Consider the following 21,223-nt stretch of genomic DNA (forward strand, 5'->3'; position numbering starts at 1 on the left):
AATGACACACAAATTAAGAAAAAAATATTTATTAATGGGATGTTATGTTATCACAATATAACTTTTGCATTGGATGAGATTTTCTTCAACTGAAATGACATGAAATCCATTGCAAACATTTAGGATGTTAATGTCATTCACATAAATAGAAGTTCTACTTATTTATCACTTAACTTAAAGTATTTTATAAATCATTTGTACTCAGAAGATGAATGCTCCAATCATTGTGGAATGTGGTTTATTTAACATAGCGCTCCATCTCATGAGATTTCACATGACTCCACTCATCTTGCAACACTACGTTACATTTGCTACATTATATAAATTTTAGCTTGTTTTAATTTAATCATGGCACTTTGCAAAAATCTCGTTTTTTTCATAGCACGGCAACTGACTGGTGATGACTAAACATTAGAGGGATAAAACATGTAACACTATGAAATACTTTTTACACACCAAGATTTACCTGCAATAACGTTGCTTAATATTGTTTGCTAAGAAAATATTTAGTTTAGGTACTGCATTCTATTTAGTCATCTATCACCCACAAGTACGCGAAATGTAAAACGATTTATGATTTATTGTGTAGGCCTATATCAATTCCTGAATAAATTCTGTAATTATACAGCTACGTCAAAATTATTTTCATTTTTCTTCTAAATGTACTATTTCTGTTAAGTACAATGATAATTTTGTTTTTATTTCTTTGAACTAGTGACAATGTTTCTCCCAAATTCCAAATTAAAATATTGTTTTATTTGCATTTATTTGCAGAAAATGAAAAAGGGACAAACAGGTCAAAATGACAAAAAGATTACGGCAAAATTCAAAATAAAAGTCATGTTAAAACAACGCAGTATTAATGATGTGTGAATATTTGCTTTTAATGCTCAGGTTAGATTGAACTATTAAACATTTTGTATTTCTTGAACAAAGGTTTTTGGCAAAAAGGCAAACTACAGCATATCAGGGAATATTTGTTTATTTAGAAAAATAATAATGCATGGGGAAACAAAATGCTCGCAGGAAATAAAGCAAACATTGACTACAGTTTCATCTGTTATTAATATTTCTTGATCCTCTTGTGGTTATAGTAGTCATTCTCCTGGGATGTATATATATATATATATATATTTATATATGGGTTTAACAAAAGAAGTTACCAAAAGCATGCTGAAGCATCTCCACTGACATCCATACCTGTGTACAGCAGCGTTTGTGTACTATGATTCTATCCAGATGTGTATGTCATCCACGCCGGTTGAGGGCGCTGGTGATTAGTGTGCGCTCACAAACACACCGGCAGAAGTCGTTAATGTTTAGAAACCGCACTAAACTTCTGAAGCTGCGCACGCTAGACTTCATTTAGCTTATCGTTCATTCACTTCTCGCTTTATTGCATGAAGACGAAGACAAGACAACGCAATATTACGCATACTGTTGCCGTATCCGTAGAGCCGAAAAAAGCGTTACGTTATATTTGTTGTTTATCGTTAAGTAGTTGATCATGAACGTGGCTAAAAGCGGTTATCGTGTCTTCTCTGCGAACTCTACTCCAGCATGCATTGAACTTGCTAAGAAGATCACAGAGTATGTATCACGTTACAAACACCATATTTGACCCGCATCGTAATTTAAGTGACTTGTTGTATGTGTGTGCAGTGATGTTATTGCGCGTTTTTGGCCTTAAGGTCGATCTGGCCTTGTTTTCTTCACATTATCACTCTGATTCCAAAGGGCAGAGAATCCCCGACAGGCTGTGGTGGTCTAGACCAGATGTTTAAGATCTAGGCCACGTCTGATGGACTGCATCTGTGTGATTGTGTGTACTGTCATGTTGGATAGAAATTTAATTCAATGCTCGTGATAGTACAGATTCGAGTAGTAGTTTTTACATGACGAGTGCATGATCAGGGTGGTCTGTAGTGGGCTTTGTGTCACATGACCTGATCTTTAATAACGATTCAAAAATACTTGATGTATGCTAATCTTGATTTTCTGGTGTTTTTTTCACCTCAGGCGTCTTGGTGTGGAACTGGGGAAGTCTGTCGTTAACCAGGAAGCAAACAGAGGTGCATTAGAAAAGTCATATTAATGTAATATTGAAGCCATGCAATATTGTTGTGCGTTATGGTATATTTTTGTTTATTATAACAAGATTTTGTCATTATGTTATTGCGATAAGAAGAATGATCAATGTGTACAGAAAGAGAACTCGCTAAATTTTTTTGACACATTACATCAATGACAATGAGGTGCTTTCACATTAAAGCAATATGAAATCGCTGGATGGTGCCTATACTTGTTATGTAAATAATTTTATAAATCTTAACAGTCCTAATAGTCGACTTTATTTTCTTTGTGCAAAATATAATCATTTTTGGTTCTTAAAGCGATTCAACCACTTCGGCTGACGCAAACAGCGCTGGTGTAATGCTGGTCCAGAAGAACCTCCTGTTCCACTACGCAAACGTTCGAGCAAAGTACAACCAACAGAACATTTATAACTGATTGAAGATATTAAACAAATATCTTAAAGATTGAATAATAATATACGTAAGTCGGATGATTTGAAATACTACTAAAAGGAAATGAATAAAAACTGAAACCAGACGTGCTTCTTGACCTGTGTTTACATCTTGCGAAGTGGTTATTAGATATTGTTAATTTCACATAAACACTCTTTATATGCTCTTGTTCTGATGAGTTTGCTCTTATCTGACAGAAACCAGAGTTGAGATCAAAGAGTCTGTCAGAGGACAAACAATCTTCATCATTCAAACCATCCCCAGGTAACAGTGCCAGTGATAAGAAGGATTAAAAAACTGGGTTAAATTATTGTATTAGCCAACCTATTGTAACCTTACACATTGTTTTTGGAGTCTCTTTATTTCTGTGTGATCCGCATGAATATTTATCTCTGCATATACTACCACCTTAAAAGAAAGTTAACGTTTCTTCATTTCGAAGAGATGTTAATACTGCCATCATGGAGCTGCTGGTCATGACCTATGCGCTGAAGACCTCCTGCGCCAAGAACATCATCGGCGTGATCCCATACTTCCCCTACAGTAAACAGTGTAAGATGAGGAAGAGAGGCTCTATAGTGTGCAAACTGCTCGCTTCCATGTTAGCTAAAGCAGGTAATGGCTTTTGATGGCTTCTGTTTTCATGTGATTTATGTGATGATGCAGAGTGACTTCAATGATGTGTTATGTTGACCAGGTCTGTCTCACATAATCACCATGGATCTGCACCAGAAAGAGATCCAGGGTTTCTTCACAATCCCCGTGGATAACCTGCGGGCGTCCCCGTTTCTCCTGCAGTACATTCAGGAGGAGGTCAGCCGTTATGTGATGGAGAATGACTTCCTCTTTCTAACAAAGAAAAACAGATGTAGTGAAACAAATCATTTTGTGTTTTTTTCGTTTTCTTTATCTTCCAACGTAGGTTCCTGATTATAGAAATGCAATCATCGTAGCCAAGTCTCCATCTGCTGCGAAAAGGTAACAAGCTCATAGGTCGGGTTTGTGTTGTATTTCACATTCACAGTGATAATAAGCTGTCTTTATATTCTTCGAGCCGAGAGTAATACACTCAAAAGCATTTTCATTTTTGACGATTATACTAAGATTTGTGTAAGATGTAGTTATTTGCGCATTATTTGAGAGAGAAGGTTCATTTGTAGTTTAGTGTGGTTATCACAGATACATAGACATCAGGATAAATGTCCACAATCACAACATTCAAACATTTTTTATGCACTTTTTCTGTCAACACTCGTACTGTATAGACTGTGTATATTTTTAGGCATTGTGTACTTTGTTGATTACGGACTCTATTCCTCATTTGTAAGTCACTTTGGAGAAGTTTCTGCTAAATGATTAACTGTAAATTCCCATGTCATGTTCTCTTCAGGGCGCAGTCATACGCAGAACGCTTGCGTCTTGGTTTGGCCGTCATGCACGGTGAAGCTCAGTGTTCAGAGTCGGACATGGCGGATGGACGTCACTCTCCTCCCTGCGTCCGCAACAGCAGTGGACATCCCGGATTAGAGCTGCCATGTAAGAACCACCATATGCATGTACAGGTTTATAAACCTAAAGACCAGCAACACAGCTGATGATTTGAAATGGACGTGTGAACGTCATACATCATGTCTGGGTCATATTTCACTCCAAACACAAAAGAAAGAGATCTAGGCATAGGCGTCGTTTGCAGGTGGGACATGTCCCCACCACTTTTTGGAAGAAATTAAGAAATGCTTGCGGTTGCGGAAGGTGTATATTGATAGGACCATTAACATCTAAAACTTGTGGAAAATGCAGGGCGCGCCGCTTTCTAACCATCTCCTGTTGCTCACACTCGTACGTTATATTTGCGGAAGACAGAGAGCCGCAAAACGCGGACAGTATGAATTGCGTGCATCATCCGCGCTCGTGGCGCTTGCTTGTGCATCCAGTGTCCAAGCATAAAAACGCGTAAACCAATGAACAAGTGACATTTTTTGTCATAGAAATAAACTTTTTTTAAGTGTAATGCACCGCCACAGCCAAGTGACCTCCCCAAATAACAGTTTGGGAACCACATACTGTGAGAGCTGGAGTTGAAAAGCGGAGTAGCCAATGTACGGGCCGCCCACTTGATAAATATTCTGAACAAGTTATTACAGAAACAATTTATTAAAGTATAGGGATGCACCGATACCATTTTTTAAAGACTGAGCACGAGTACCGATATTTTTTTTCTGGTACTCGCCGATACCGATACCTATAACCGATGCCTGTATAATGTACAATTATGTTAATAAACCAGTATCTTACTGGTACATTTTCTTTTTTTTGTTTTGTTTTTAGGTCTACTTAAACTTAAGTACTATTTTTTTAATCAAGTTCTATTTTTTATGATAAGTAGCACAATTTTACTAGCACATTTACTTCAGTTTACTAAAGTAAAGAATATACTCTGTGGTCAAATTAAAAAAAAAATGAAGGGGGTGGTGTGGTAAAATGTGAGTGTATTATAACTTGTTCAAGTCAACCGGACTTTTATTTTGACGGGATGCCGCAAAGAGCGTTTGTTTATGTGTTCGTGTCCTCGTGCAGTGAAACGCTGGCGCTGAAAGCTCCACAAGCGCAATGCGTTCAGTACACGCAACCGCACCACTCTTTCACACACAGTCATGCAAAACAAGCAGAATACATATTTTAACAGTATCTGAATATTTCGTTAACTGTTAGCTGTTCAGCGCTAATTTCTTGATAGGAAATGCCTGGATTCCTTGATTCCGTCCGCGTTTTCCGCATTGCGGAAATCATAGGGCTCTATGTATGTCACATGAGGTATCGGTCTTTGGTATCGGTGTGTCATTACGAGTACGAGTACATGGGCTTAGTATCGGGCCGATACCGATCATCCCTATTAAAGTATTGTTTTTGTCATTTTTTTACTCCAATGGATTTGTGGTTTCACAAATTCTCACTCACAATTTTCTGAAATCATACTCTTATTACTATAATATAAACAAAATGATTTATTGTTTAAATTTTAAGGCATGGAAACATAATGGAAATCTTTGGCCTTAGGGATGTAATGATATCAAAATCTCACTGTACGATAATACCTCGGTGTGAAGTCCACGTCACGATATTTATTGCAATATTTACAATGGCAAATGATGACTTGGAAACGTGCCGTAAGCATCCTCTTTTCTTTATCCTCTGATCATAACTGTTGCTTAGAGGCGTGAGTTCTAGTATGAGATGTGTCAAATGACCTAAAAATAATTAAAACAATAAAATAAAATAATTGCACCAGATGCACCTTGCCAAAGGTAACATCTGTTCTTTTTTCGAACATTCTCTATGTTATCTATCGTTTCACACAGTCATTTGACCACGATAATATTGACTCGATTTTGCTATTGCGATAACACGATATTGATAATATTGTTACATCCCTATTCGGCCTTGATTGTTGCCACAGGTGTAACTAACAATTTGAAAGGTGTTCATGTTGATTTCCACGTTTTATTTTAGAGTGAGTGTGATTAGAGTGACTCATTACAATTCCAAATTCCAAAATAACTTAAAATTAAAATGTTACATTTGTATTGTCACACAATTGGTGTCATCATGTAAATAATGTCCTGGAATGATGTAAACAACGTCCTTGAAGGGCCTTATTTTCCTGTTTTTTTCTTTTGACTTTGGCATGAAAAGTGACCCGGTGTGTTTTCATTAGATTGACCTAGAATTCATACAGTCTTATAATGAATGGGCTCCTTAGCATTCTGCTCTTAGGGTAAGTGTAGCTCTCAAGATTGGTTTCAAGTTGAATGTAAGGTGAAGATGTTTTTTTTCACTTGCACGTCCGTCTTGACACCGTCACAAAACCTGCTCAGGTGCTATCCAGCCGTCTACACATGAGTAGACAGCACTGCTCTCTTCCAGCCTGACTTTTAGAGATGGGTACAAGTACTGCAAAACAACGGCCATCTGTCATCAAACATTTCCAATATCAAAGGATATTCAACTCTTTCAACCGCATTCATCTCAAAATGTTGATAACCCGAGAAAATCATTTACTTCGCAGTTATGCATGCAAATTCAAATGCAAAACACAGCCTGCGTCTGAAAACTAAGCCAGATGACTTGTTGCCTCGCAGTGGCTTTATAGTCAGCATAAGGGAATTATATTTGAAATATTGGTGACACTTTAAAATAAGGTTTTATTTCTTAACAGTAGTTAATGCATAAGCTAACATTAACAAACAATGAGCTTTATTTCTACAGCATTTACTAATAAATAAATATATATTTTTAACATCAAACATTGTAACGGTTAACATAAGTTAATGCATCAAGAACTAACGTGAATAACTATTCACATTTACTAACATTGACAAGGATTAATAAATGCTGAAAAACTATATTGCTCATTGTTTATGTTAGTTAAAGGGATATTTAGTTAAAGGGAAAATTAAAAATTCTGTCATCATTTACTCGCATTCGAGTTGTTCCAAATCTGTATAAATGTCTTTGCTCTGATGAACACAGAGAAAGATATTTGGAAGAATGCTTGTAGCCAAACAGTTCTTGGACCCCTTTGACTACCATAGTAGAAAAATGACACAAAATTCTGTTGAACACAAAATATATTTTGAAGAATGTAGGACAGCAAACAGTTCTGGGGCACTTTTGACTACCGTTGTCAATTTTTCATCGTATGGTAGTCAATGGTGTCCAAGATCTGTTTGGTTACAAGTATTCGTCCTTTCTCTGTGTTCATCAGAGCAAAGACATTTATACAGATTTGGAACAACTCGAGAGTGAGTAATGAATTCATTAAAGGGATAGTTCACCCAAAAATGAAAATTCTGTCATGAATTAATGCTAATAAATACAAGCTTATTGTAAAGTGTTACTGAAATATTAATAGAGTTTCACAGACAACATTTTATTTTTTCGAGCTTCAGTCTTTACCTCAGCAGTCCTCGAGCCTTTGCTGTATTTTCTCTCAAAATTGGTATGATGTCTTTTTATAATAAAAGCTTTTAAAATATACACTGCCCGTCCAAAAAAAGTCACACACTCGAATATATCGTTGGACCGCCTTTGGTTTTGATTACGGCACGCATTCGCCGTGGCATCGTTTCGACAAGCTTCTGCAATGTCCAGAATGTCTATTTTTGTCCCGCCCAGAGTTGCGTTCATTTTTCACCAAGATATTGTATTGATGACGGGAGAGTCCGAACGCTGCGCAAAGTCTTCTCCAGCACATCCCAAAGATTCTCAATGGGGTTAAGATCTGGATTCTATGGTGGCCAATCCATGTGTGAAAATGTCTCACGCTCCCTGAACCTCTCTTTCACAATTTGAGAACACCTGATGAATCCTGGCATTGTCATCTTGGAGTATGAAGAGGAAGAAAGAACCCATTGATGGAATAACCTGGTCATTCAGTCTATTCAGGTAGTCAGCTGACCTCATGCTTTGGGCACATAACGCTGAACCTAGACCTCCAATCCAATGGGAGGCTCTTACCAATTTGCTTAGTTAAATCCAGGTGGTGACTTTTTTGTGGATGGGCAGTGTAAATTACTATGGTTGTGTGGATTGTTGAAGCTTTCTACTGTATGTTCTGTCATTTGTGTGTGTGGATTTTTGTGTAACATGATGTTTATTTATTGGTAATAGGCAAACAACAAGCTCCGTTTCCAGGCATAGAGCTTCCAAGTACGACAGTTAACTCCGTTTGTTACCGATCACAGCAGTAAACACGCTAAAAATGGTTCCTTATTGCATGTGTGCCGTGGCAGAGGTTTCTCAGCATCTGTAGGCCAAGCACTCTGAAGCACTTACTCTATTCACCATCAGCAGTGATGAGTCAAAAGGGATGTAACAATATTATGGATATCGTGTTATCGCAGTAGCAAAATAGTCTCTATGTTATCCTGGTCACATGACTGAATGAAACGATTGGTCTTCCGGGCCTAACATAGAGGATGTTCGAAAAAATAATAGATGTTAGCTTTGGCAAGGTCAATCTGGTGCAGTCATTTTATTTTATAAAAGGGATTTTTAGGTCATTTGACCCATCTCATACTATAACTCATACCTCTAAGCAACAGTTATGATTGGAGGATAAAGAAAAGAGGATGCTTATGGCACGTTTCCAAGCCATCATTTGTCATTGCAAAATTGCTATAAATATCGCACCGTGGACTTTATACCGAGGTATTACCGTACAGTGAGATTTTGATATTGTTACATCCCTAGCCTTTCATTATTACTGTGACCAAAAGAGAAAACGTAATATAAATATATATTAATATAAAGTAAAAATGCCATGTGCATTGCATTTATTCGGATGTATATCAGGAATAGTTGAATGAAAATCCTCTCGTAATTTACTCGCCTTCATGCCATCCAAATTATATGACTTTATTTGTTCAGTTGAACCCAAATGAATAATTTGGTAGTAAAATCCATGTAATATTTACTGAAGTAACAGATATGTCTGTACGATTGAGAGAGAAAAAAAGACATTGGTCAAATATTAGTGGATCTTGAAATAAAAACGAGCTCGTCATGACGTGTCAGTAAGTTACTTTGAATCTAATCGGTCGTTGTCCGTCATATGATGTTTCCTCATGAGACATACAAGAAACGAGTGACTGAAATGTGCCAAAGTAAATTTAGCCTTCAGGTCTGTTTGTTTACTTTTTAGTGCCAGTTTCGCTCAATAAGCTCAAAAGTGACTTGCTTTCTTATTTTCTCGTTTACTTCAGTCACGTTTATCAGTCAACTGGAGTCATTTGGATTACTTGCATCTGCTTTTTGGAGCCTTTACCTTTTAAGTCCCAGATGTGATAAACATGGCAGAAGAAAGGCACTCGTATACACCTGGGATGGCGTGTAGGCGAGTCATTTATGAGAAAACGTTCATGTTTGGGTGTTTTGTAGGATGTGTAAACTTCAGAGAGCTTCCATACAGAACTAAGAAGCCTCAGATGGAGTGCTTATTCTCAAAATCCATGTGAACGTCGTTGTTTAAAAAGGGAACCATTGAATGTCTGTCCTGAGAAATATGCCTTTGTTTGTGATCCGGGCTCATCTTGCTGATCAACACCTCATGCCTGCTAGAGATTTGAAACTGTGATCGATGAGCTGCTTGTGAGCGATATTTCTGCATCATCTTAGAAGAGCATGACCTTGAGAAACAGATGAAAGATGAAAGATTGCTGCATCTGTCAGATGTTAGATCAGCGTATGCTTATTGTCCGCATGAGCTTGAAGAAATACACAGTTTGACAACATTGTTAATATGATTTATAACAGCAGCTGTGATATTTCTATGCTGTTAGTGCATTTTAGTCACTGAAGTGCCAGAAATGAGTTTCGTGTCATTACTTGAATTTGTGGTCAATATTCTAGCCTCAGATCACTACTGTAGGTGAGATCGTTCTGCTGGAAAGAAATCATATTTACAAAATGTAGTACATATTGTGCTATCGGTTTGAAGGTCACAGGTTCGATTCCCAGGAAATCCATACTTCTAAAATGTAGACCATGCAATAGGAATGATCTTTTTAAAAAAATGTATGCAACAAAATTTACAATGGGAAATTACACGTCAAACACTTGCGAGCGTGTGACCCAAGGTTTTTTTGTAAATTGATCTTATTCTGACATATTGTGGCGCCTTTGATGATTCAATTCTATTGAACCGAATGTTACCGGACTCTTCAGCATCACTTGTTTGTCTATTAAATGCTCCTTTATGAGATGGTCTGGAAGCTAAAACGGAGTTATTGAAAGTGGAGACGTTGTCAATGAAAGGCATGAATAACTCCTTTAACCCCTGTGTGTATTCTCAGAGGGACCCCGCAGTCTTCCTCTCGTCTTTATTTGGGTTGAAGTGCGTGTCGTGGTGTTTGTTTTGGCTGTGTGTACCTTTGTCTTTCCTCTGGCTGAATGACATTGCGATCAGCGTCCCGGAGTCTGTCATATTAACTCAAGGCTGAGGTTAATATATCTGAAGTTTCCTGCACTTCTTGATCATTCCAGCGGGTGTGATGGGGAGCAAGCGGCCGTTTTGATTTCTGCATGGCATGTGCCGCAATGAGTTTCTTCATTACTAATTTGGATTGAATTGTAGGTGGGGTAAAATGGGATGCAAACCTCAATGAGTAGATGTTATGCGAGTCCCTGCAGGACTCAACAGATTTGACATGATTGTGATTTAGGCCATTATATACGCTTAAGCCCATTTTACCCAATCTACTCTGATGGTGGAGTGTGATTGGTTGAGGTTTTTGCTTTAATATCAATTTCCTGAAATGATTATTTTGAAAAAATAGTTGTTGATTTTCTTTGTAGTAATGATGGCCAAGGAGAAGCCACCCATCACTGTTGTTGGAGATGTCGGAGGTCGCATCGCCATCATTGTTGTAAGGATTTTGTTTGGTACTAGTTACCAGCATTGCTTTTCTAAAAATGTAATATACATTTATAATGTAATATGATAGAAACTAGTATATTATAGTATAACGTAATACAATATAGTATAATGTCATATATTACATTATGCTAAATTACGTTCTGTTATAATAGAATGCAATATAATGTAATATTATATAATTTTCCACCATAAATGATTTTAAATGACATATCATGACATATCAATTTTAAGAATACTATGATTTCTAGGATAGAAAATATTGCTGTATATTACTTTCTAATAAATTGTTAGGACTAGCTGGGTTGTCTGTATATTTGGATATCATTTTATATTTTTGTCCCCTGATAAGTGCATGATGTTTGTTTTCTCCTGTAGGATGACATCATAGATGATGTGGAGGACTTTGTGGCAACGGCTGAGATTCTGAAAGAGAGAGGAGCCTATAAGATCTACATCATGGCCACTCATGGCCTCTTGTCTGCAGATGCTCCGCGTCTCATTGAGGAGTCGGCTATTGATGAGGTGAGTCTGTGGGGGGGACCAAGAACACAGGGGACGGAGTTACACCTCAAGATTGAAATAGCTAATTACACAATTTTTTATTATGAAATAGCTTCCAAATGCTATGCACATTTTATATGAAAATGGAGTGGGGCTGTTCAACAAATAATCACGATTAATCACATCCATAATAAAAGTTTGTGTTTACATAATATATGTTTGTGTACAGTGTGTATTATTTTTTTATTCATTTATACACACATGTATATATTTATATAAATAATAATTACAATTATATGTAAATCTTAATATACACATGCAAATATTTTCTAAATATATACGTGTATGTGTAACAAATATACACAGTACATTTTTTATGTAAACACAAACTTTTATTTTGGATGCGATTAATCACAATTAATAATTGGAACAGCCCGAAAATGTAGTGGCATTTTCTGCGTCTATACATCGATTTGTTACGCTTATGACTGAATATCAACACCAGATGAAATAAAAAGGCTTAAATGACAACTTAATGAAATTTATAACTGTGACATGTATTTTTGGTCTTTCAGGTGGTGGTGACCAACACTGTTCCTCATGAGGTGCAAAAGCTGCAGTGTCCTAAGATCAAGACGGTGGACGTCAGTATGATCTTGGCCGAAGCTATCAGACGCATTCACAATGGCGAGTCCATGGCTTACCTGTTCCGTAACATCACAGTAGACGACTAGCCATCTAAAAGATCTGTGTTACAGACAGATGTGAGGAGTTTACGCAAACCCTCTTACACACGTGTGAGCTCTGCCATGCACAAAACTATATATACATATATACCTTACGTTGATTTCCCAAATAAATCTCTTTTATTCTTCAACCAAATAAACTCCCGCTGACAGAGTTGAAGCAGAAATAAATGAAATGAAGCGTTACTGAGAGCTTTGAATTGACACGCACAGCGTTTTGTCATTCTGAATGTGTGCTTACAGTCTAGTGCACAGAAGGCTTCACTTACTTGATCTGTTTTGCATCTTTGTAAATCAGATGTGCAAATGCTGGTTTTATTTGATAAGATGAAGGAGTTTCAATAAAATGAAAGGAACAGTTCGTCCTAAAATGAAAATGCAGTCATCGTTTACTAACGTTAATATTGTTTCAAATCCCTTCAATCGTCCTCCTGTTTAATACAGTAGAGGACGTTTAAAAAAATATCCTGGCTGCTCTTTTCCATATAATAAATATGTTGGCTTCTAGAAAAGTCAATTTAATCCGTTTCCCACACAAAGCTTTCATTTGGTCTCAGAAAACCATTCACATGAATTTCTTTTATGAGACTTTTATGGCATCATTGTATGGACATCCCAGTCCTTACATTTACTTTCATTATATGGAAAAGTCTGGGTAGAATATTCTTTTAAAATTCACCGTTTGTGAATGATTTACAACATGAGGGCGAGTACACCGTGGCAGTTTTCATTTTAGGGGTGAATTATTGCTTTATCATTCCTGCGTTTTTGGTTTCCGAGCATTTTGGTTGGTTGAAAAGTGTCTTGAATGTACTGTGTGCTACTGAGCAAATGCGCGCTAAATGAACCAAGTACTGTGAATACTCCAATAAAACATCTGCACTCCTACACCACAACACTGAGGGAGCAAAAAAGACGTGTAAAAGTTGTCTCGTCTACATTTGTTCACTAATATCTGTATTTGCTACAGTCGTCTTGCCTGGTGTTGAAGACTTTAGTTTAAACCTAGTGGTCCAGTTAACTGCTGCAGATATGTGTTGCATTAACTAAAAGCCTAAACTAGGGATTGGCTAGTTGATAACATTCTTTAGCTTAGTTTCCTAATTCACCTGTGAAACCTTAGAGGTCAGCTGTAAACCCTCTTAAAACTAAAAACAGGAATGTCAAACAAAAAGACAACAAATATACAGAATGACAGGTTTTAGAGACTCTGATTGCAGGGGGATGCAGAAAGCATGCACCAGCGCTGCATGTAGGCCTGCGCTTTGCCTCGGCTGTTGTGTCGTATGTTAACATGTCCCTTTGCACAGCTAAACTACTCTCTACCATGACTCTGTGTTCATCAGTTGTATGTTCAAAAGCAGTTCATTGCTCCAGACGTTGCATCTGCAGGGCTCATTCATGTCTCTGTGAGAGCTAGAGTGGTTGCTATGGCAACCTTATTTAATGCTGGTACGGTTCTCAGCTCTTATACCTACATATATTTTTGCAGTTGTTCAAATTACGGAGGACATACAGTAGTTTTTTGTTATCATTTTCTGTACTTACCTGCTGTTGATTTGCAATCATATTTTTGTAAATAAACACAAATTGTTTGCATTATGGTTTGCAGTTGTGTCTTTATTGAACTGGAAACCGTGCAATTTTTACACTCTGTAAAATAGTCCCCGTGAACCGGAAGTTGCGATCGTTTTTACTTCTAATCTAATAAGAAAAAGAGGGCGTGGCTTTCGTCTTTCTCTGCGATTTGATTGGATGTATAAAAACAGCTGTTGCATTTTCAAAAGGAACTGGAAGCAGACTGACAGTTGAAGGGGAGGAGTTAACGGATGCTCCGCCCAAGCCATCTAACATGCGTCATTTAAGATGGAATTAAATCCATTACAGGAAGGAAGTGCATTTTCAGATTTTAACTGAAGATTATGAGGGCACACAACTTTTTAAAAGAGAATGACCCACATTGATAAACCATTTACAATAAACGCTGCAATATTTCATGAAAAACTAAGCATTGTAATTTTTAATTTCACTGGGCCTTTAAAAATGCTGGGTTGTTTTCAAATCATAATTGGGTAAAATATGGACAGTTTCTTGGGTGTTTCAACCCAACGGTCGGGTTTGTCCATACTTTGCTCTGCGAATGCCCTATCAGCATATTATTCACAATATAAATTGACAAATATATTAGTGCTTTTATTAAAGAATATTGCAGAAGAAATAATAACAACACATTTTACAATTCATAGCATGCTTTCCCTGGCTATTCCACTTTTAGCATTGGCTTTCATTGGTTTTTTGTTGATGGATCAGATCCAGTTAAGGTTCATCACGATGAGATCATCAGTGCTCTTGAAGGGTTGAGTTAGTAAAGAACCCTTTACTTGCTCTGAACTCCTCAGGTTTAGTCAGACAGCACTGAGGAGCTTAGACCAAGTCAAGGGTCCCGAACAAATCTACAAAGTACACAAGAGAGAAGAGATTAAAAACAGTCCTGCATACCTGCGATTGTGAAGAGTTGTGACAGAAATGTCTTCTTTTATCGGACACCAGCAGCAGTCGTCTGTGGACGACTCTCATTTCGGTCTGATGTAAGACAGCTGTGTGTTTAAACCAGACCCAATGAGGAACTAAACCTGCAGGTCACTTCCCACTTTTGGCCTCAGGAAACAATACACCTTGTTTCTACTTTTCGTATGAAAGGGGAAATGCTTAAAGTGTGTGCATGTGTATCAAGAGACAACTGTATTAGCAGGTGCACATTTTGGGAAACTATGTAGGAAGGTGTTTGCTGCCATTGAGATTTGCTCAACATTGGTAAACTCTGTCGTGTTTGTCTAGTTTCCTTAAAATAAGATTAATGATTAATGTTAGTCAGTATAGATGGATGATGGAAAAGAAAGTGAGGCTGTATTTGAGCAGTCAGGTCAGACAAAAGGAATCAATGAAAATGCATGCAATACTCAAGTAAATCTACTAAGAGAGGTTCTTTTGACCCATTTGAGATAACTGGCTAAATACAATACAGGAATATTGATCAGATTTGTAAAATTCATCCTTCACATTATGCAAATCTTACAAGCAGCTACTTAAAACATTTGGTGGTGGTTGTTTTAAAAATGATTAAAATAAATGAATAGTTCACCCAAACTATTCTTAATATCCATCACTTTCTCAACTTGTTCCAGAAAGCACATACAGTATAAATTCATTACGAAAGTGATGCAAATGACTCTAATGGGTTAGTAAATGTCTTCTGAAATGACAGTCTTGTGTGTTCGAAAATGATTCATATTTTGAGTTCACTGTGCAAAACTGAAACCAAAACAAACCCATTTCAGTTGAAGCTTTCGTGATGGACGTATGTGCTTTTCGGAGACAATTTGGGACCTATACATAATATGATAAAAGAAATCTGTGTAAATAAAATATTCATGTACTGGGATGGCATGAAAAATAATTTCCTTTATTTATTTATAGATATACTTATTATGATATACTTATATGCTCTTATGTTTTCATTCAAAGGGCCGTTGAATGTGACGAATGTTTTATAGGAACTAGTTTACATCCTGAGAAGACAATATCCATGTTGTTATCACAGTTATGTCCTCTTTGCTCTATTGTTCACTATAGTGTTGCTGTAATACACAGAGCTTGTAACGTAAGAACATTTGTGACCCTGGACGACAAAACCAGTCTTAAGGGTCAATTTTTCGAAATTGAGATTTTTACATCATCTGAAAGCTGAAGAAATAAGCTTTCTATAGATATATGGTTTGTTAGGATAGGACACTATCTGGCGGAACAACAACGGTTTACAAAGCTGGAATCTGAGGGTGCTAAAAAAGCAAAATATTGAGAAAATTGCCTTTGAAGTTGCTCATCTGAGGCACTGTAGCAGGCCATCCACTCACAAAAAGAAAGTTTTTATACATTTACGGTAGGAAATTTATAAAATGTCTTCATGGAACATGATCTTTACTTAATATCCTAATGATTTTTGGTAAAAAGAAAAATCTGTAATTTTTACCCCTACAATGTATTTTTGCTGATTACTAAAAATGTTCCCGTGCTACTTAAGACTGGTTTTGTTGTCCAGGGTCACATTTTGTTTGGCTTATTCACCACAAGGTGGCGGTATGAGATAGGCTCTTGTAGTATTGTATTCTTACTTTCATATTTGATAATTTGAGGTTAGGTTAGGCTTGAATTTCTAAGAAGGCATCTTTCGTAAAAAGAATTAATTACAGAATTTCTATTCTGTGACTTTAACACTATTAGTCTAACAACGGTTTAACTTCAATGATTTTTATTCATTTGTAGTAAAACCACAGTAAACAGAAATATTGCATGGTATCACCACAAAACCACAGTTTAACAATTGTATTTATACCACAAGATAATACAAATGTAATCAATCTGCCAAATGCAATCATGATAAAGGGATATTTCACCCAAAAATGAAAATTCTGTCATCATTTACTTCACCTTTCTTCCATATTTCTTCCAAATATCTTTCTCTGTGTTCATCAGAACAAAGAAATTTGAAGGTGAGTAAATGATGACAGAATTTTCATTTTTGGGTGAAGTATCCCTATAAATACATGTTTTATTATAATAAAGCCATGGTTAACTTTCTTAAAAAGTGAGTGAATTTGTTTTATCACTTTAAAAAACTGCTCATAATTACTTCAGCTTTAACGTTTAAGCACATTTATTAAACAAACATACATTGTGCCTGTGTATGAAAAGTACAATAAATGTATTTTAAAAAGCATACATTGGTCTGCATAGTGGAGAAAACACATCCAACACACATAGGAAGTCTAATAATGTTGAAAAAACATCCCACGATGCACCTCGTGAATTTAGTTGCGAGAATGACCAGATTAATTTAATGCAAATGTTTTGTATGTTATACATGTATATCGTGGCTATACGACACAAACTCTTCTGTGAATCTGCTGTCAGAACTTTTTGTTGATCAACATACCAAAAAAATCAAAAAAAAAATCAGTGCAACATATTAATTGCATGTTTTTGACATAAAAGTGCATGAACGCATTCTTACGGTCCAACAATAAACACAATGGCTTTAATACTCACAATGACTTGACCAATGAACGTGTCTTTCATTCTGTGAATGAACATTAATGCTACAATATTACAATAATCACATTAGTCAGAATGTTTAGGTGAACACGTGATTAAATCTCGCAGTAACTCTTTACACACAGATCACACAACTGAACTTCAGGAACTCAACACCACTGTCAAAACACATTCTGCAACGGCAAGCTCAATCCTTTTCCCTCTTCTCAGTAAACGGTTTCCTTTCGTCGCTGGGAAAGAAGATGATGCTGATTTCAGAGCAGGATTGCAGGAGTTGCTATGAAACAAACCCATCAATCCGTGGCTTCAAAAAGCCACTCACATCTTCTTTTGCCTCAACGTGAGCGTTGAGAAACGACTCAACTCAAGCCTTCCTCTGCTGGCATCTTCTTGCCGACATTAAGAGACCGAGCAGCTGTTGGTTTTGTTCATGGGCGGCCGTACACCCGTGTCCTTGGGAAATGTCTCCCTGCGGTGGCGCAGAGCCGGGCTCAGACAGCTCGGGACGTTGGCTTGCTGGAGCAGCTCTCTGAACACCTCCATCACGTTGTCGTTTTCTTTGGCCGAGGCCTCCAGGAAACAGTTGTTCCAGTCCAGCTCCACCGTGGCCAGGACGTCATCCGCAGACACCCTTCGCTCCTGCAGCCGGTCTTTCTTGTTGCCCACCACCACGATGGGCGTGAACTTATCCTCCTTGACCTCCAGGATTTCCTCACGCAGGCTCTTGACGGCTTCAAGCGATTCAGGGTCATCCACCGAATAGACCAGGGCGAAAGCGTCGCCGTTTTGGATGGAGAGCTTACGCATGGCCGGGAAGGAATAACTGCCGCTTGTGTCCATGATGTGGATGGTGACTTTCACCCCGGCCACCTCGTACTCTTTGAGGTGAAGCTCCTCCACCGTGCGTCGATGTTTGGGCTCAAAGGTGTCTTGAAGGAAGCGTCTAATAAGAGCTGTTTTTCCCACACCGGCAGCACCCATGAACACCAAACGCACTTGTGTTTTCTCTTTTACGTCCAGAGACATGCTTCCGAATCCCAGTTTCCTGTTTTTTGAAACACAGAAGCTCTCTGTAAAAGTCTTGGACTCTTCTTCTTTCTAGAAAGGCAACAAGATTCTGAATGCACACTGGATCTCTGGCACTGACAGTCTTAGATGAAATGTTGACTGGTAAGCTGTTGCAGCTGCATCTGTGCGTGGTGCGTTCTTGTGCCCTATTTATGGATTTTCTCAATTGTAGAGACTCCGTCCCCTCTTCTGCTCTCAGCCAATCAGCTTCCACCAGCAACCCATATTGTTAACCCACTGACCAATCATCTTTTCTGCAGTAGCATGCAGAACAAATACACGCTCTTTAAAGAGAGCTGATGTAGCGGAGACCTGTCAGATGGCTTTGCCCCTCACATGCACTGGATGCAATTTTAAACCGAGATCTCACTCACATGAGAGCATCCTTGTGCAGCAAATAGTCACTCCAATAGGTCGTTCACTCAAAATTAAAAAGTCGGTAGCACTTTATTTTATAGTCCTGTTTCCCGTGTACATACTGTGTACTTATTGCAGTAAATATAATAACTGGGTAATAACTAGGTAATAACCCTGAACCTACCCCTTAAACTTATACCATGTGGTTACCTTATACTGCCCACTATAGGCCCACGTACTGTAAAATAAAGTGCAACCAAAAAGTCTATCATCGTTTTTTCAATCTATTGTTGTTCAAAACCTGCATATGCCTTGTTCTTCTGTGGAACATAAAAGAAAATGATTTGAGAAATGTCTCAGTGGTGTTGTTCATAATGGAAGTCAATGGGGTTGTTTGATAATCAAAGTTCTTCAAAGTCCTTCTTTTGTGTTCTGCAGAGTCTCACGCAGCGATTTCTCATGCTGCGTCCCAGTTCGCCTACTTATACTAAGAACTAAAAGTATGTAGCGTTTTTGTTATCGAAAAGTATATACATTTTACTGTATGCAGGCACTGGGACATACTAACGCAAACGGAAGTGGCCGTTGTTGCCTAAACGACACTGTGGTCATGAATGTCAAAATAAAGCTTTTCTTTCCATTTAAGTATTTATTCATTAGTTATTTCATATGTAATGTTTACTGTATACTTACATGTATTAATTTGGCGAAGCAACTTTATTTAATTGTATTAATGCAGTGTAGCTTCACTAAACTCTGCCCTCTCGTGGTGAGTTGTGGGTAATATCAGCCGTTAGTCTCCATGGATTCAGCATACTATGATTTGGGACATTCTAATTCTTTTTTCGAATCCTATTTAGGACGAATAGTATGCGGATTGGGACGCAGCATGTGTAATGCTTTTGAAAATTGTTGTCAACACCCAAATCAATTTGATATATTAGCAGCATTTCTCAGAAATCTGAACCTTTAAGTTGCTTCTCTGCAAAACAACTTCATATTTTACTACATCATTTGACCCAATGAATGACTTATTAGCCAATAACTGTCATGGTTCTGCCACCAGACAAATTTTGTCCGTGACAATAACGGATGCTTTTCCTCAACTACAAAACATTTGACTTGTTTTTTTATCCTAATTTGATCAATGAAGCATGCATGGTTCAACTCCATATACATGTCTGCATATTTCTTGTCACAAAACTTGAGTGTTACATAAACAGGCCTTGCCTATAGCACCACAACCACTGTATGCTTTTTAAGACATGGATCAAAATTCTCTTCCAAACTAAACATTTCTGCACCAATTTCAGCATCTTTTTATCTAAGAGCACATAGACCCACGTTTCCAAATTATATAGGGGTTTTCAAAGAAATATATTGATTTTTCATGGGAGGAGATGAATGGCTTTATCTTCTTTGTGTGTACTGGACTGAAGAAAATTGAAACAGCATCAGAAAACATATAGATGCTGTTAAAAATGCACACAACACTGATCTGAAAAGCCAAAGAAAAGCACAAGATCATCAGGAGCTGAGATTAGATTCGTGAGTAGTAGTGTACAGTCATGGCAGTGACATAAATGTTGTGTTTTGCAATGTTTCTGCTGTGGCGTTCATTCATTTACATTTACATTTAGACTCTTTTCTGTTCATAATGGAACATTCATTTTGAATGTATTTATATTGAATTACTTATTCGTTATTACTTATTGAATGCTATAAAACATGATATAATATCTCATTGACTGTATTTATTTTGAGGATATGTTCATGTACTCAAACATTGTGTAAGATGTCATTGCAAACAATATTAATGAAATGCAAATGCTTATAAAAAACCTGAATATGGTCCTGACAGGTGTCATGGAATTCACCTATGTAACCGTGCTTTTTTCATGAATCTCATGAATTTCAATCAGCCGTTTACATTCACTCACACTGGTGGATCCACGTCCTTTACCGCATTCACACACCGAGATTATTTTGCTCACAGGTCACATGCCATCGTGCATGCTAATGAAATGCTCTCACTGTAGAGCCCTGATAACTGATATTGAGTTACCCGAGCACTCATTTGTGAAAGTGTTTTTCCCTCAAACATGTATAAGAAGCTCTTGGTTCTTTCATGTCTTTCAGCCTCAGAGCCTACAATTGCACTGAAGACTAGTGCATTTTTTTCAGACTCTGTTCAGGGCACCAAGACATGCTGTCTTAAACCATGATTCATTTTCTATGACTGCACAACTGTGTTTCAGGTTTCGTGATGCTCTTTTTTCATTTATATGTTAATGTTTATGTGTGATATTCTGCATTACACTTTTCCATTTCAGAGAACTAGATTGCTAGGATTGCAAACCATTACTGGCATATGATAACCATTAATTGTTTTGCATATCAGGACGTTTAAGACACTGTGAAATATATTTTATTCTATTCTATTTGGAATAGATCATTAAAACGGTTGTGTGTTT

The 21,223-nt window shown here is 37.4% G+C and overlaps 2 protein-coding genes across 3 annotated transcripts; one reads left to right on the forward strand and one right to left on the reverse strand.

Moving 5' to 3' along the window:
• The first annotated feature begins 1,307 nt into the window (after positions 1 to 1,307).
• Positions 1,308 to 13,806, forward strand: prpsap1 (phosphoribosyl pyrophosphate synthetase-associated protein 1). 2 transcript variants are annotated; one of them, XM_057346373.1, is made up of 11 exons: positions 1,308 to 1,590; positions 2,020 to 2,072; positions 2,726 to 2,792; positions 2,971 to 3,143; positions 3,226 to 3,341; positions 3,451 to 3,506; positions 3,919 to 4,064; positions 8,199 to 8,237; positions 10,884 to 10,954; positions 11,341 to 11,487; positions 12,042 to 13,806. In XM_057346373.1, the coding sequence occupies exons 1-11, from the start codon at positions 1,508 to 1,510 to the stop codon at positions 12,198 to 12,200; spliced, it is 1,110 nt and encodes a 369-aa protein (XP_057202356.1). In that variant the 5' UTR covers positions 1,308 to 1,507; the 3' UTR covers positions 12,201 to 13,806. The 2 variants fall into 2 exon arrangements, with proteins under 2 accessions (XP_057202356.1, XP_057202357.1); XM_057346374.1 differs by lacking the exon at positions 8,199 to 8,237.
• A 2,740-nt stretch (positions 13,807 to 16,546) lies between these two features.
• Positions 16,547 to 18,499, reverse strand: rasd4 (rasd family member 4). The gene has a single exon (XM_057346535.1). The coding sequence runs from the start codon at positions 18,348 to 18,350 to the stop codon at positions 17,724 to 17,726; it is 627 nt and encodes a 208-aa protein (XP_057202518.1). The 5' UTR covers positions 18,351 to 18,499; the 3' UTR covers positions 16,547 to 17,723.
• Positions 18,500 to 21,223: the final 2,724 nt, after the last annotated feature.

This window comes from Triplophysa rosa, linkage group LG11 (genome assembly GCF_024868665.1).
Source record: "Triplophysa rosa linkage group LG11, Trosa_1v2, whole genome shotgun sequence".
Lineage (NCBI taxonomy): Eukaryota > Metazoa > Chordata > Actinopteri > Cypriniformes > Nemacheilidae > Triplophysa > Triplophysa rosa.

Bases quoted from the DNA above. Each gene is read 5' to 3' on its own strand.
- prpsap1 (XM_057346373.1), top strand. From the start codon at position 1,508: ATGAACGTGGCTAAAAGCGGTTATCGTGTCTTCTCTGCGAACTCTACT. The intron at 3,342-3,450 runs GTCAGCCGTTAT...CTTCCAACGTAG, and splicing joins TGCAGTACATTCAGGAGGAG to GTTCCTGATTATAGAAATGC. The intron at 3,507-3,918 runs GTAACAAGCTCA...TGTTCTCTTCAG, and splicing joins TCTCCATCTGCTGCGAAAAG to GGCGCAGTCATACGCAGAAC.
- rasd4 (XM_057346535.1), bottom strand. From the start codon at position 18,350: ATGTCTCTGGACGTAAAAGAGAAAACACAAGTGCGTTTGGTGTTCATG.